Here is a 17,124-nt window from a genome sequence, read left to right on the forward strand (position 1 = left end):
CTGTACAAAAAAATTTGAAACATGCTCTGGCAGTGAAGGCATTAAACCCTCCAATATTTTTACACATTAAAATTTCCTGTACATCCTAAAAACATTTAACAGGTTCTATTGTGTTAGTGTTAAAAATAAAATTATAGTCACTCACTTTTTAAATGCCTTTACACTACTTGCTCCTTGTCCAAAAGCATAATTTCCCTGGATGACCCAAACTGAAAACATCAGCAATAGCGTTTATTCATTAAGACTAGGGCTGCAACTAACGATTATTTTCATAATCGATTAGTTGGCCGATTATTGTTTCGATTAATCGATTAATTGGATAATAGCCTTAAAAAAAAAACACACATTTTTTAAATTAGTTTTTTTTGCCCAATTTGTTGTTGGGCAGATTACAAAACACAAATTGCCACAAAAACACATTACATGCTTTTCTGCAGCTTCTCCATTGAAGTATATTGAACAAAAAAATAAATAAAAATAGCACTGTTTTGCGTTAAAAAGTCCTTGCACTTTCCAAATACGCAGCAGCTGAAAATAGGAAAACATGTAAGCGAACTGTAGTGTGTTTCTGCAAAAAGCACCAAAAAACAGAGGTGTGAACCCAGGCCTGAGATGTTTGGTAACATAATGAGGTTAAAAAAACAAAAATGAGTACAAAAAGAGCAAATAATCGCTACTGTAAGGGGTTCATTTTTTTAGGCTCCATGCACACTGAAGCTGATAAACTGCAGTTTGTTGGCGTTTTGGCTTTTTTTTTTTTAAAGCCCATAAACTGAACTCTATGTTAGCCTATGTGCCTATGCACACCTGGGCGTTTTTTAGTGTTAATGAGCTTTGGAGTTTATTGGCTTTTTTCTGAACGCCCCGAAATTTGCATTCAAAGTGCCGTTTTTTGGCGTAAAAAAACGCTGAAAAACGCAGAAAAACGCAGAAAAATGCTTAAAAACGTTTAAAAACGCCGGTGCCAGCGTTTGTTTGCGTTTTTAATCCATAAAAAAAAAAAGTAAAGAAAGAAAAAAAAAAAGCTACACTGAAAAACGCTGATTAAAGCTATTGCAAAAACGCTAAACGTTGAAAGGCTCCCTGCAAAGCTATTGGTGTTTTTTTATAGCTTTTATCAGCTTCAGTGTGCATGGAGCCTTTCTGTGGGACAGTGAAAGTAATATTTACAGTAGCGATTTGCTTTTTTGTACTATAAAAGGATAATTTTAGTTTTTTTAACTCCCATTATGTTTCTGGCCGATTAATCGATTATGAAAATTGTAATCGATTAATTTCATAATCGATTAGTTGTCGATTAATCGATTAGTTGTTTCGGCCCTAATTAAGACCCCTTTCAAAACGCTGCTATTTTAGCTGCGCTTTACCGTCGGAATTGCGTTGCTTTTCGGCCGCTAACGGGGCACTTTTAAACCCCGCTAGTGGCCGAAAAAGGGTTAAAACCACCTGCAACGGCGTTTTGACAGTGGTACGGCGGTACTCCTAATACGCTCCAAAGAAGCTGCTGGCAGGACATTTTCTGACGCCCTGCCAGCGCACCGCTCAAGTTTGAAAGCCCTCGGCTTTTCACACTGGAGTGAATGGAGCAGCTGTTTTAGGGAGCTTTGCAGGCGCTATTTTATATTTTACAGCTGCTCATCAATCCCTGTGAGGAAAGTATAAAAAACATGCAAAGTTTTTTTATTTATTCTTTTTGACCAATTATTTCTTACAATTTATTCTTCTCAGAACATGGAATATTTTTGCGCAAGAAGTCCTGTATTAATGGCCAGCTGATTTCCTGAGCCTGGCAGTGTGGCACAAGCTCCCCTCCCCACAGTACAGGAACTGGAAACATACGTATTCTTGATACAGGGCAGAAAGGAGAACACGGAGGTTCTATGAGGTGTCCAGCTCCGGCATAACTCTCTATGTACACATCCATCTTGCCGCACTTTTTTGCTCTGGCTAATGATGCCCTAGCAAAATGTAAGCTGTCATAGCTCTTATCCTTTTCTCCCACCAGGAAGAGGATGGGACCTTTGGCATTTTCCACTGGAAGTACACAGTCCTGGATTTCTGGTTTTGTTGGGTCTTCTTGTATGCAAAACATTTCATAAACTTCAGTATATGTAAAAAGCATCCTCTCCTTTTGCCAGGGAATTCCAGGCAGGATAAGATCCCCATAACTGACAGCATTGCTGGTAATCACCACGGTTCCATTGATGCAGATTGTAGCAGCAATCTGTGGTAAATAAGACGCCATGGCTAGAGCCATCTCAGCTCCTTTGCTCACACCTATGACTCCAACTCCACTTCCGCACACCTGAATGACATTTAGTAACAAAGGTTAATGTCTGTTAAGGTTCAGCTCTGGACAAACCACTAAATACACAAGAACTATAAATATATAATTTGTGTATAAAAATATATAATTTGTGTGTGTGTGTGTGTGTGTGTGTGTGTGTGTGTGTGTATACAGTGGAACCTCGGATTGCGAGTAACGCGGTTAGCGAGCGTTTCGCAATACGAGCACTGTATTTTTAAAAATCGTAACTCGGTTTGCGAGTGTTGTCTCGCATCACGAGCACGATTCTGGGCAAAGCGGTGTGCAGTACCGCGTTTGGCCTGAGGTGGGGGGCGCCACAGCTGAGCAGAGCCGATCGCAGCAATCTCGGGAACTAAGTCTTTCCGAGGTTTGCCGAGGTCAGCCAAAGTGTCCTCGGGCATTTTCTAGGTAAATATATTTCTAAAGTTGCTAGTGACATGAAATTTTTGCCACATGTTGGGAACAACCCATGCAATTCAAACATACAAAGAAACCCGAACAAATTTGTTCAGAAATTAAGAAATGTGTAATAAAATGGAATGACACAGGGAAAAAAGTATTGAACACAAATACTACAAATGGAGGTGCAAAAAGGCATGGAAAGCCAAGACACCAGCTTAAATTTATCAGTAATTAGAAAGCAATTCTGTCCTTTCTCCGTGCATATTAAAATCAGCTGGTTCAGTCTCAACTGATGACCCTTAAAAAGGTGTCTCAGTACTGAGTTGTCACACAAGAAACATCTCATGATGGGTAAAAGCAAAGAGCTCTCTCAAGCCCTTCGCAAACTTTATTGTTGCAAAAAATACTGATGGCATTGGTTACAGAAGTATTTCTAAACTTCTAAATGTTCCAGTAAGCACTGTTGGGGCCATAATCCGGAAGTGGGAAGTTTCATCATAAACCGGCCACGACCAGGTGCAAGATTTCTGACAGAGGATTGAAAATCATTATCAGAAGAGTTGTCTAAGGCCCTGTACACACGACCGGATTATCCGATGAAAGCGGTAAATACTTCCACGCATGCGTCGAATCACTTTGACGCATGCGAGGGATGGCGGTCGGTCGGACAAGTCCGGTGAGTCTGTACAGACGACCGGATTTGTCTGACGGACAGGTTTCCAGCGGACAGATTTCTTAGCATGCTAAGAAATTTTTATCCGCTGGAAACTGTCCGATCCGCCGGACAATTGTCCGCTCAGGCCTACACACGACCGGATCTGTCCGCTGGAACTGGTCCGTCGGACCAGTTCCAGCGGATAGATCCGGTCGTGTGTACGGGGCCTAAGAGCCAAGGACCACTTGTGGAGTGCTTCAGAAAGACCTGGAATTACCAGGTACAATTGTTTCAAATAAGTACCACCATGACCCGTATGCACGCTCACCACGCAAGACTCCATCGCTGAAGAAAAAGCATGTTGAAGCTTGTTTAAGTTTGCTGCATTTAGACAAGCCTGTGAAATACTGGGAGAATATAATCTGGTCAGATGAGACCAAAATGTAACTCTTTGAATGCCATAATTCACATCATGTTTGGAGGTCACATGGCACTGCACATCACCCCAAAAACACCCCCATAACAACAGAGAAGTTTGGAGGTTGGAACATCATGGTGTGCGGCTGTTTTTCAACATCGGTACTGGCAAACAATGGGGGTTATTTATGAAAGGCAAAGTCACTTTGCACCATAAGTGCAAACTACAAGTGCAACATGCACATGAAAGTGCACTTGGAAGTGCAGTTGATGTAGATCCGAGGGGGATAGGAAAATAAAGGAAAATAAAAAACAGCATTTTAGTTTGCAGATGATTGGATGATAAAATCAGCAGAGCTTACCCTCATTTCAGATCTTCCCCTCAGATTTATAGCGACTGAATTTCCAAGTGCACTTTCAGGATGCTTGGCCAATCACAGCTTGCAAAAAAATGGAGAGCCATAATTGGCCAAAGCCACGGTGGCTTTGGCCAATTATGGCTCAGGGGGTTTAGTACACGCCCCACAATATAAAAGGCCGCCTGCAGGTCGGCCTTGTGTAGTGTGTTGCAGTGGTTAAGAGAAGACAGAGAGAGAGTGTAATTTATTGCAGGTATATAGAGTAGGCAGCCAGGCAGGCTAGTCAGTTAGAGTTACAGTGTGTAGAGGATATATATGCATCCCAGGTGTTGTATATATATTTATACACTGTATAGTTTAGCTAGATCCGCTCTTCCTAATTTACTGACAGGCAGGCAGGTGATTGTGCTAGCTGCAGTATTCTCACGTGGTGTACTGTCTGTTTCCTCTGCAGTGTGCACCTAAAGCTACGTGGTGTGTGTACTCTCTGTGTCCTCTGCACATTGTGCACCTAACGTAAAGCTGGTGTTTCTCATATTTACTCCTAGAAGCAGAGATCTTCTCATATTAATACTACAGGCAGGGTATATTGCTGCAAGTACTTTCACGTGTCCTCTGCAGTGTGCACCTAAAGTTACGTGGTGTGTGTACTGTCTGTGTCCTCTGCAGTGTGCACCTAAAGCTACATAGTGTGTGTACTGTCTGTGTCCTCTGCAGTGTGCACCTAAAGCTGCGTGGTGTGTGTACTGTTCGTGTCCTCTGCACATTGTGCACCTAACGTAAAGCTGGTGTTTCTCATATTTACTCCTAGAAGCAGGGATCTGCTCATATTAATACTACAGGCAGGGTATATTGCTGCAAGTACTTTCACGTGGTGTACTGTCTGTGTCCTCTGCAGTGTGCACCTAAAGCTACGTGGTGTGTGTACTGTCTGTGTCCTCTGCAGGCCATTAGTATGTCTGGAAGGACAACAAGGAGAGGCAGAGAGTCACGAGCCGATAAAAGAGGGCAAGCAGGCTCTGCGTCTAGAGGCAACAGTGCTGGTCGTGGACACGGTGCATCCTCATCAGCACGTGGCCGTGGGACACGCTCGTCCTTTTTTTCGTCAGCTGCCCGTGTTGAGACGCAACATGCCGAAGACTTGGTAGAGTGGATGACCAAGCCGTCCTCATCCTCTCTCATCCAGGCTCAGGGTACTTTGTCTGGCAAAGCAGCTGCCAATGCGGCCTCTTCCCTCTGCTCAATCAGTCACTCCATCCCTTGCCCCACCATGTCCTCCTGAGGAGTCCCCCGAACTGTTTGACCACAGTGTTGGGTACATGCTGCAGGAGGATACGCAGGATGCCCTCCAGGGACCAGCTTAAGGGCAGCACACCGACTGCATCACGACGCAGAGCTACGCCTGTGCAGGGCGCAGCTGTGTCTCAGCGTTATTCCAAAAGTTCTTTGGTATGGGCCTTTTTTGAGACGAGTGCATCAGATCGCACCGCTGCTATTTGCAACATATGTCTCAAGCGTATCTCGCGTGGCCAAAACATCAACCGATGGGCACCACATGCTTGACCAGACATATGTTGACCTGCCATGCAGTTCGTTGGCAAGCGTACCTCAAAGACCCACACCAAAGAACAAAGCGGACCTCTCCATGCTCCTCATCAGCTGGGATCTCCAACCCCACTATACCCTCAGTCCTCTCTGAAGCCTGCACTGATAGGACTGAAGGTGTAGAGTTAGGTGTGTCACCAGTGTCTAAGGCCCAATTTTTCTGCCTCAGGGCTGTGTAATTACAATTTTTGATGCAATACTTTGCAGCGGGCTCATTTCTGCGCTCCAACTAGAGTATATGTGAGGGGTTGCAGTGTTGTGGCACTAGCACCAGTTCCTAAGGCCCAACTTTTCTGCCCCTGTTTAACAGGGGCGTGTAATTACAAATTTTGATGCAGGGGTTGCAGTGTTGTGGCACCAGCACCACCACCAACAAAGGCCCAATTTTTCTGTCCCTGTTCAACAGGGGCATGTAATTACAATTCTTGATCTAATATTTCACAGCAGGGCCCATTCTTGCGCCCACCAAGAGTATCTGTGAGGGGTTGCAGTGTTGTGGCACCAGCACCAGTGCCTAATGCCGCGTACACACGGTCGTTTTTTGTGATGAAATAAAACAATGTTTTTTCATCATGAAAAAAACGACGTTTTTCTAACTTCATCATAAAAAACGACGTTGCCCACACACCATCGTTTTCTGAAAATGCTCTAGCAAAGCGCGTACAACACGTACGACGGCACTCTGTTCCATTCAAGCTCCCGTCTCATAACTTGCTTCTGAGCATGCGCGGGTTTAAAACGTTGTCTAAAACGTCGTATTAGCCCAAACACGATCATTTTTTATGACACAAAAACTTGAAGCATGTTCGAATTTTTTTTTGGTCATTTTTTTGAAGACAAAAAACAATGTGAAGCCCACACACGCTCATTTTAAATGACGTTTTTAAAAACGTCGTTTTATTTCATCACAGAAAACGACCGTGTGTACGCGGCATAAGGCCCAATTTTTCTGCCCCTGTTCAACAGGGGCATGTAATTACAATTCTTGATCTAATATTTCCCAGCAGGGCCCATTCCTGCGCCCACCAAGAGTAACTGTGAGGACTTACAGTGTTGTGGCACCAGCGTCAGCACCAAAGGCCCAATTTTTCTACCACTGTTCAACAATGGCATGTAATTACAATTCTAGATATAAGAGTTTACACAGCAGAGCGTGAGGGCTTACAGTGTTGTGGCAACACCAACACCTAGGGCCCAAATTTATACAGAGTATATACGGCAGGCCCCTGCTTTCAAACAACCAATTTACAAACGACTACTACTTGCAAACGGAAGGAGACAACAGGAAGTGAGAGGAAATCTACCCCTAGGAAGGGAAATTCTCTTCTATAAGAGGTGTCTCCTGTCCACTGGTGCTTTATCACCAATCCTTGTTTCACAAAAAGACCCAAATTTTCAAAAAATCATTTGTCATTGGAACAGAAAGTGAATTGAAATCTTTTGAACAGATGCACACAGACAGCAAAACAAATGTTACAGGGGTGATAACCCTTCTCTATGTTTTCAGAAATGCTTAAAAATAGATTTTATGGCTGGAGCTACACTTTAAAAAAGTACCAGTTCACAATTACAAACAGATTCTACTTAACAACAAACCTACAGTGCCTGTCTTGTCTGCACTGCTTGTATACTGCTGTTCAAATTATATAGGGCCAAAGGGGCTTGTAATGACCTGGGGGGAGTGGGAGGAAACCCATGCTATTTTTCTCAATGATTTTCATCCATATTGCAGGGACCAGACATTACATTAACTGCTTGCCGAGCAGCCGCCGCAGTTATACGGCGGCAGGTCGGCTCTGCTGGGCGAGATCACGTAGATCTACATCATCTCGGCGTTCAGCCAATAGGGGCACGCGCGCCCCTGATGCCGACACGCGTGCCCGGCAGGCACGATCACCGCCGGGCATCCGCGATCGCTCGTTACAGAGTCCTGTCAGGGGGAGAAATTACTTATCGTCTGTTCATACAATGTATGAACAGCGATCTGTCATTTCCCCATGTCAGTCCCACCCCCCCTTCAGTTAGAACACACCCAAGGAACATAATTTACCCCTTCCTCGCCCTCTAGTGTTAACCCCTTCCCTGCCAGTGTCATTTTTATAGTAATCAATGCATTTTTATAGCACTGATCGCTATAAAAATGCCAATGGTCCCAAAAATGTGTCAAAAGTGTCCGAAGTGTCCGCCATAATGTCGCAGTACCGATAAAAATCACTGATCGCCGCCATTACTAGTAAAAAAAAAATATTAATAAAAATGCCTTAAAACTATCCCCTATGTTGTAAACGCTATAACTTTTGCGCAAACCAATCAATAAACACTTATTGCAATTTTTTTCTACTAAAAATATGTAGAAGAATACGTATCTGCCTAAACTGAGGAAAAAAATATTTTTTTTTATATATTTTTGGGGGATATTTATTATAGCAAAAAGTAAAAAATATTATTTTTTTTTCAAAATTGTCGCTCTATTTTTGTTTATAGCGCAAAAACTAAAAACCGCAGAGGTGATCAAATACCACCAAAAGAAAGCTCTATTTGTGTGAAAAAAGGACGCCTATTTAGTTTGGGAGCCACGTCACACGACCGCGCAATTGTCAGTTAAAGCGACACAGTGCCGAATCGCAAAAAGTGGCCCGGTCCTTGACCAGCAATATGGTCCGGGGCTTAAGTGGTTAAAGCCGCAAGCAGTTTTAAATTACTTTTTTCTTATAGTAATCTCATTTTGTGCAGGGACAGTTCTAAACACATGCCACTTCACAGGCATACTATAGACACCCAGCAGGTAGGATATTTAAAGGAATTTTTTAATTTTTGTTTTCACTTTAAGCATCATTAAAATCACTGCTTCAGAAAAAGTTTTTAAAACTTTTTTTTACATTGATACTTAGACTTCAATGGGGTTCTTAATGTTCACACGAACGTTCAGTCCGTTCGAAGGTTATGGTGCGAATGAATGGGGGGGTGTTCGGCTCATTCCTACTCAGTATCATACCTTCCACACTCCTCTCCTGTACATACTGCCCACTTTCATAAACTCCTCTATTGTACATAGTGCCGGCTACAAGTCATCCAGAAAACGGCAGCCAGACTGGTAACAGGTAAAAAGTCGTGGCAATCAGTCTCCCCAGTCTTGAGGTCCCTCCACTGGCTGTCCGTACAGGACAGGGTGACATTCAAGACGCTCTGCCTCGCCCACAAATGTATACAGGGGAAGGCTCCCCAATACTTAAGCGAGAAAATAAAGCCGTACGTCACCAAGCACGTGCTCCGGTCAACCAACCAAAACCTTCTCCAAATTCCTAAATCCCGCTACAAATCGAAGGGATAACGAAGATTTTCAGTCCAAGGACCACGGCTCTGGAATGCTCTACCCATCACCATCCGCTTAGAGGAAAACCATCGGGCATTTAGGAAAAAACTAAAGACCCACCTCTTCTGAAAGACCGGTACGACGCTGGATTCCAAGCGCCTTAAGGCGATTAAGTTCGCATTTGCTGCGCTATACAAGTCACTCACTCACTCACTCATACCCTTCACACTCCTCTCCTGTACATACTGCTAGCTCTCATACCCTCCACATTCCTCTCTTGTGTACATACTGCCTGTTGTCATACCCTCCATACTCCTCTCCTCTACATACTGCCCACTGTCATGCCCTCCACACTATTCTCCTGTACATACTGCTCACTGTCTTACCCTCCACACTCATTTAATGTACATACTGCTCAGTATCATACCATCTACACTCCATCTCCATGTACTATTAAATTTGATGTCAATATATTGTACTTATTGCCTTTTTGATGTTTGTGTATTGTAACCATTGCTTGTTTGTTGCCAATGGAATTATCACACATTTCCTAAACTCTTCTTTTTATTCATTAGGATAAACATTTTTATCTACATGCAAAGTTTTTACTTACTTTTGGATGACTGATTAGAAACTGAGCAGCTTCTTCAAAATATTTTAGATCCAGATAGTCCAAGGTCGTTGGCAAATCATCATAAGCAAAATAAGCCAAAGCAAGTGTGGCAAAGCCACGACTAGCCAGGAGGCTGCTTCGAAATTCTACGAGGCCGCCAGAACCTCCGAATAGATCAATGACTCCTTGGAATGGCCCCTCACCTGGATGATGAGAAGAAAAGTTTAATTCTATAGGCGTCTAATCATATTTATCACTCATAGGGTAAGCAGTACATTTTTGGGAGTTATGGTTACAGTAAAGGCTGTAAACCTCTGATTTGAAAAATGAACAAAGCATGTATTTCTATTGTGTTTACTTGCCTCAATCCAAAGCACTGAGTGTGATTTATGCCTGCTGCCTCATTCCTCTGCTATCTGCTTGAGTTATTTGTGACAGATTTTGCTGAGTCTAAAGGATCAAGAGGGACAGCACACAGCCTCAGCTGTGCATGATTCCCTATAAGATTGTGTAGAGGGGGGGGTGTATCCTTTTCCTCTACTCAGGTCTCAGATTACACTTAGCTCTCCTCTCTGAGCAGTGCAGGACGTGACATCAGATCCCTGTCCCCTGCCCTTTGAAACTCAGAAATGCTGTGGGAGCTTCCTGAAGACGGTCTTTCCTATTGGCTGAAACACGTCAAGGTTTGATCGAATCATCGCAACATCACATCCGACCGAGGAGTCAATCCAGGAACCCAAGCCAAAACCCACAACTGAGCAGTATCTAGTGGATGCCGTCCGGGCTATTTTCCTTAATACACACATGCTGAGCACGCCAGGTGCCAGGCTATAGGTACCAGAACATGTGAGTGCACTTACGTACATTTACTGAAATTTTGTAAAATAAAACGTTTTTAAGCTATGGGCTCACCCTCTGTCACCTTTTTCTCCCTACCATTGGAGGAGTTTATGCAGTGTGGCCGGCCATTAAAGACACCATCTAGGGGTTTCTTTCCCCACCTAGTGCAAGTGACCACACTAGAGATAGGTTGTCAAAATCTAGGGTGGGTTTACATCCACGCAGGGCACCTGGTCTAAACACTAAGCAGTGGAGCACCGATCTGTCTCTTTGGAATTTGAGCACGAGCTCAAAGGCTGACTCGCCTCACAGAAGTAGCTAGAGTTGCAGACTCAGATCTACCCTGGTTCTCATCATTCCTGGAAAATCGATCCCAGACAGTGGGAATCTGCTGTCGGAAATGACATCTTACATTAAAGTGAGAAGCAGGGGGGGGGGGGGGGGGTGCTGACTTCTTACCTCTTCTTCCATGCAGCCAGCGAGAGTTGAGAAGCGGCGTGAGGGGGCGAAAATGACTTCTCACCTGTTGGGACCTCTAGTAATTTTGGGGGCCCTCTGCAGCTTTGCGGGGCCCTAAGGGGCTTGCATAGTGAGCCTATAGGGCAGATCGGCCCTGACTAGGACCTTTCACTTCTGAAGCACGTACCGTGTCAGGCGGAGTCCCTCAAGGATCACCCCTGTCGCCCGTACTATTCTACATTTATCTCCGCCCACTCCTCAAAAATTTCAGTAACCAGGACCTACTCTACCATTCCTACGCTGACGACACTCAACTTTACTTTCATATCAGCAACAAAAAGGACCAATACCCCGTACTAGAACAATGCCTCACTTTGATAGACAACTGTATGACGGAGAGTCACCTTAAACTCAATGGATCAAAAACAGAACTCCTACTCCACGCAAACCGAAAGAGACTTGCTAGGACGACATGGACGCCACTGCCCATCTTAGGACAAACCATCACCCCAAGCACCAAAGTCAAAAGCCTCTGAGTCACTTTTGACTCTGACATGATAATGGATGCACAAATAGGATCAGTAGTCAGCGGCCCCAAATATCCATTTCAGACCCTTCAGGTCTGGTGTGGATTTTAAGGGGAACTCCACCCCAAATAAAAAAAAAAAAAATGGTGTGGATTTCCCCCAAAAATCCACACCAGACCCCTTATCCGAGCACGTAACCTGGCCGGACGCAGAAAAGAGGGGGGGACAGAGAGCGGTCCCCCCTCTCCTGAACCGTACCAGGCCACATGCCCTCAACATGGGGAGGATGTCCCCATGTTGATGGGGACAAGGGCCTCATCCCCACAACCCTGGCCGGTGGTTGTGGGGGTCTGCGGGCGGGGGGCTTATCAGAATCTGGAAGACCCCCAGATCCTGCCCCCCCCCCATGTGAATTGGTAATGGGGTACATTGTACCCCTACAATTTCACGAAGGAAGTGTAAATAGTTGTCAAAAAACACACACACACCGTGGAAAAAAGTCCTTTATTAAAAATAAAAAAATAAAAAATACAGCGGTGGTAATCCACTCGGTCCCGGCTCCCCGCTCCAACGTTGTCGGTATTCAGCGACGGGTGATTTCCTCTCCGGTCCAGCGATGAGAAGATCGTCCGGGATCCAGAGCGCAGCATCGCCGGCCGCCTATCTCCACCGCCGGAGACAGCCCGGCGAATGACGCTGCTGTAGCTGTGACATTTCTTATTTTGGTGAGGCGGGGCCCCGCCCCCTCTGACGCAAGGGGGAAGCCGTGGCTTCCCCAGTGACGTAGCAGAGTGTGTGTCAGAGGGGGACGGGGTCACGTGGCCCCGCCTCACCTATATAAGAAATGTCACAGCTTCAGCAGCGTCATTCGCCGGGCTGTCTCTGGTGGAGACAGGCGGCCGGCGATGCTGCGCTCTGGATCCAGGACGATCTTCTCATCGCTGGACCGGAGAGGAGATCACCTGTCGCTGGATACCGACAACGGTGTAGAGGGGAGACGGGACCAAGTGGATTACCACCGCTGGATTTATTTATTTATTTTAATAAAGGACTTTTTTCCACAGTGTGTGTGTGTGTGTGTTTTTACAACTATTTACACTTCCTTCGTGAAATGGTAGGGGTACAATGTACCCCATTACCAATTCAAATATGGGGGGGCCAGGATCATCACCACAACCCACCGGCCAGGGTTGTGGGGATGAGGCCCTTGTCCCCATCAACATGGGGACATCCTCCCCATGTTGAGGGCATGTGGCCTGGTACGGTTCAGGAGAGGGGGGGGGCGTTCTTTGTCCCCCCCCTCTTTTCTGCAGCCAGCCAGGTTGCCAGCTCAGGTAAGGGGTCTGGTGTGGATTTTTGGGGGAACTCCACGCCATTTTTTTTTAAATTTGGGGTGGAGTTCCCCTTAAAATCCACACCAGACCTGAAGTGTCTGGAATGGATATTTGGGGGGAACCCCACGTCATTTTTTTTAATTGACGGCGGGGTTCCCCTTAATATCCATACCAGACCTGAAGGGCCTGGTAATTGAATTTGGGGGGACCCCACGCTTTTTTTTTTTTTATGAATTCTCTCTGAATTGCCGGGAGCCGACAATTCATTATAGCCGCGAGTCCGGTTTTAAATTACTTTTTTTCCTTCAGAAATGACACTTTGTGCAGAGACAGTTCTAAGTACGGGAAACGTGCGCTATTTCACATGCTTACTTTACGTAAGACCACGCAAGACCACGCAATTATCAGTTAAAGTAATGCAGTGCCGTTTAGCAGAAAATGGCCTGGTCAGAAAGGGTGTAAATCTTCCGGAGCTGAAGTGGTTAAAAGGCGGATTTGCATTGAGAGAAAACACAGCAGAAACAAGAGGTTCTTGCCTGGAGGAATGAAGAGAGCTCCCCGAAGACGCCCTTCTCGGACTTGCAATCTTTGGACCCCAGGAGCCACAAACCATCTTCTCAGACAAGCAGTAGCTTCAGGAGAACATTCTGGCATAGCATTAAGTTCCAGATGACCGTAGAGTTCCAGGTGAATAACAAAGGAACTCCCCATGACATCCCGCTTCATCAACCTGAAGTATGGAGTAACCGGCTTTAAAGTCCAGAAAAGTCCCATTGGATGAACACCATGAAAATCTCCACCAGTGGCTGGGGATTGCTGAAGATCCACCTTTCCTTCATCATCACTTCTATAGAAAGCTCTGGAGTAAAACATCTCTCCTTTGTCATCTTTCAGCCATGCTCTAATGGTAACAATCTGATGTGGAGGAAGGCCCCAAGCTTTGATCTTTACCGGTTCATCTGCTAAGGCCGACTCCGGTGTGACCGTGAGATGCACCATAGCGAAATGCAATGTATCTGAAAGAGGAGAATGGACACAGATTACTCAAAAACAAAAATGCTCAATTATTACGCACAGAAAATAACGATTCTATGACCCATTCAATAGAGTGAAAATGAACTATTAAATATTAATGAGATTTAAAAAAAGGTGCCACGTGCAAAAATTAGATGGAAGAAAATAAAAATATACAGCTGCAATGAGGAATTTCTGGAACAGGAACTGGAGTGGTGAATGGAGTGACTGGAGCAGCATAGGGGAACGCTGTAAGTGGATCGCTGGGCTGCCAGGTAGCAGGAGTGACAGGTGTGTGGTGTGAGGATGCCATAGGCTGCGATCGTGGACTGTCAGAACAGATGCTGGAGCAGCTGGAATTTTTTGAGGATGTGAAGGCTGCAGTGACACTATTCTATGGGGAGCCACTGTGATGGCCTGCTTGATACTGAGCACTGAGGGGGCACCATGAGTGCTGAGGGGACACTGAGTAAACCATGTAGCACTCTATGTGATCAATGAGCATTGTGAGTACAGAGGGATTATTGTTACATTCTCAAACAGTTTAGGGCAAACAAATAGTGCTCAGTGTAAAATAAATACGTAAATTTAATTAAATTTTTTTTTAAAATAAAAATATTTGGCATGACAAGGTGGAAGGGGAACCAGACAGCATAGAGTTACCATGTTCAAAAGAGAGGTGTGAGGTTTACTTACGTGATTGGTTGAGAATACGGAGTAATGGGGAGAATCGTAGGGGAGTAGACTGCAGGAAGGGGTGGGAGAGTAACAGCCGGAGCCTGGAAGCCATTAGATGCAAACCTTCTGCGTTTGCCTGTGGAAGCAGAAATGGAAGATTTAGAGCAGCTTTTGAATCAGCTTAGGGCTGCATCTGCGCCACATGGCCCAGAACTGTTGCAAAGCAGGATTTTGAACATGCTGGGGTAGAGCCTGCAGGGTACAGCCATGATCAGAACCTGTCCCTCAAGTCCTGAGACTACCCAGTAGGGACCCTCCAGGACCCCCTTCTAAGCGCAAACCTGCTGGGAGGGGTGATCCAGGGAGGAATCATCAACAGAGCCCATGGGAAGAGATACTTACCAGCCATCTACATGTAGCGCCCTGGAGTTTAGTCAGGTAGGTCCTCACAAATTTACTTGCCAAAAGTAGTTATCCTGGTCGATTGATAGGGATCTATTGACTTCTCCCAAGCTTGGCCTTGTTGCACATTTTTTTCTTCTACCACTAGGTGGCCGGGTACTTGGTGGTACTAGATCTGAGAAGGGCAACCTAGGGTCAGGTTATGGGTATGTGGGTGTCCCAGCCAATGGGCAGGGGTTTTCTTTTAATCCCTTGGCCTGCTGGGAGATATTCGGGTGAGGTTAGGTGATCGCTGTTCTGTGCCACCTGGACGGCTGTCTGGGTAAACGTTTGTCATCTGCCCCGGGCTGCTAGGCTGGAGATTGGGCCTATATCGGGGGCATCTAGCTGTCAGGCTGTGTGAGTGCCTATCCAGAAGAGTGAGTGAGTGAAAGAGCAGCGTCTGCCGAATCTGTCTGACGATCTTCCGGTACTACTCTGCTTGTGACCTGACCTCCCTTCTGCCTAGCGTCTATGCCTGATCTGCTCGATTGTTACCGACCTGGTCTGTCTGACCCTGCATCTTACTCATCCAGCCTGCTACAGCTCCCAGCCCTGCAAGCCTGCATCTGGTACTGCTCCGTGTTGGTTATCCCAGCCTGCCACCAGTCAAGCATCGTGTAGCGCCCCCTTGCTTTCAGCATGGGCACTATGCTGAAGTTAGTGGGGAATGGGAGAGTTACTTTGCTCCCATTCAAAATTTGCTAAAATTGGGACTTCTGTCACTCCAGAAACGTCCACTGGGTCAGTCTGTGCTCCAGGGATGCAATACCATCCCTGGCCAAGCAGTTGGCACCAGAGGGGTTCTGGCAGAGCAACTTTCCCCAGCAGCCAATCAGAGAAGTTTCTCCCTCGCAAGGCATGCTGGGGAGGGGTATATCTGGGACAGGTGTCATGTGCTAAAAACGTTCCCGGGGTCCCGGTTCCAGGTGCGGCATCCACCTGGCGGCATCCACCAGGCTAGAATTGCAGTCTACATAAACCCTCAAACCCTATTGAAAGGATCCCAGGCTGGGTGCCGTTCGATTGGGGAGTCGGTTTGAGGAGAACCCGGAGGCAGGTTGTCCAACAGGGTTTGAACGAACCAATCGGGGATCTGGTGACTGGAATGTTGACAGGTACGTTTTGCTGTCATCTGGTGACCTATGCTAAAATGGAGGATTCGCTCCATTTATCCATCTAGCTCACCGAAAGTAATCGGCCTGTGGCAGAGGCCCTAGAGCCAGGTCTGTGAGAGAGATCTGTTCCTCCAAGCAAAATCCTAAGTGACACTTCGGTTGCCAAGCTTGTGAGAGGGGTCTGTCCGGGGGCACTTTACCCACTCCGACTAGAGTGGCGACGAATAACAGTTTGGTACTCTATTGAGCAAGTACTGCTCAATTAATATCCGGGCCTGACACTGCAAGGTTCTCCCTTTTCTTCATCAACCTGTTCTTCCCACTTAATGTTGATGTTGGCCGTGTTTGGCCTGGAATAAAGCATTGGAAAACCCTTTATTCACTGTCTGGACCTTCGCTCACTGCTTTGTTCTCCAACTGCACCCATACGCTACATTAAGGTAACTTAATATGCCGATCCCAACAACAAATCAGCGGCTCCTTCGGGGGTAGCGCTACACATGGGGGCTCGTCCGGGATTCGGCTGTTACCGTTGGCAACAAGGAAGAAAGAAAAAAATGGGTGGCTATTTACTAAAGACCGAAGAGTGTTCAGTGCTGTGTTTGGACTGTCCGGCAACAACGGAGTTAACCTCTCACATCGCTAAGCTTGGGCGTACGTGCAGCCTAGCATGCGCCTGCAACGTGCCTGGACAAGTTCTTCCAGGTGGGAGGAGTCACCCTCCCCTGCGTGAGACGTATAGTGTGATTTCGCTCCAAATGGGGAGGAGAAACGCCCATTTTCACGCCAAGGTAGCAGAGGCACCATTTCCCTTGAAAAGGACGGATCGCTATACAACATGTCCGGAACCTTGGAAGATTCTGCTGCCCCTGCTGCACTGAGGTGCCCTGTGACCACACCGGGGGTGTCCTCCATGCCTACTGGGATGCCTGTGACAGACACGGGCATACGGCTGACCACTAGAGGACAGTTTGTGCTATTGTCCCTTGAAGGGAAGGAGATGCTGGGCCTGGCCTGCCATCGGTGCCAGGAATTGGCTGT

General features: G+C 46.1%; 1 protein-coding gene across 2 annotated transcripts in view; it reads right to left on the bottom strand.

The window, feature by feature from the left end:
- Positions 1–1,680: 1,680 nt before the first annotated feature.
- LOC120926656 (acyl-coenzyme A amino acid N-acyltransferase 1-like) overlaps positions 1,681–17,124 on the bottom strand; it is a 57,606-nt gene continuing 42,162 nt past the window's right edge. For both annotated transcript variants that reach the window (XM_040336790.1, XM_040336782.1), the window contains exons 2-5: positions 14,543–14,660; positions 13,369–13,848; positions 9,673–9,875; positions 1,681–2,305 (exon numbers count right to left, since the gene is read on the bottom strand). In XM_040336790.1, the coding sequence (XP_040192724.1) occupies positions 1,709–2,305; positions 9,673–9,875; positions 13,369–13,848; positions 14,543–14,636 (1,374 nt within the window). In that variant the 5' untranslated portion in view covers positions 14,637–14,660 and the 3' untranslated portion in view covers positions 1,681–1,708. The remainder of the gene's footprint in view (positions 2,306–9,672; positions 9,876–13,368; positions 13,849–14,542; positions 14,661–17,124) is intronic.

The sequence above is a fragment of the Rana temporaria genome, chromosome 1 (genome assembly GCF_905171775.1).
Source record: "Rana temporaria chromosome 1, aRanTem1.1, whole genome shotgun sequence".
NCBI lineage: Eukaryota > Metazoa > Chordata > Amphibia > Anura > Ranidae > Rana > Rana temporaria.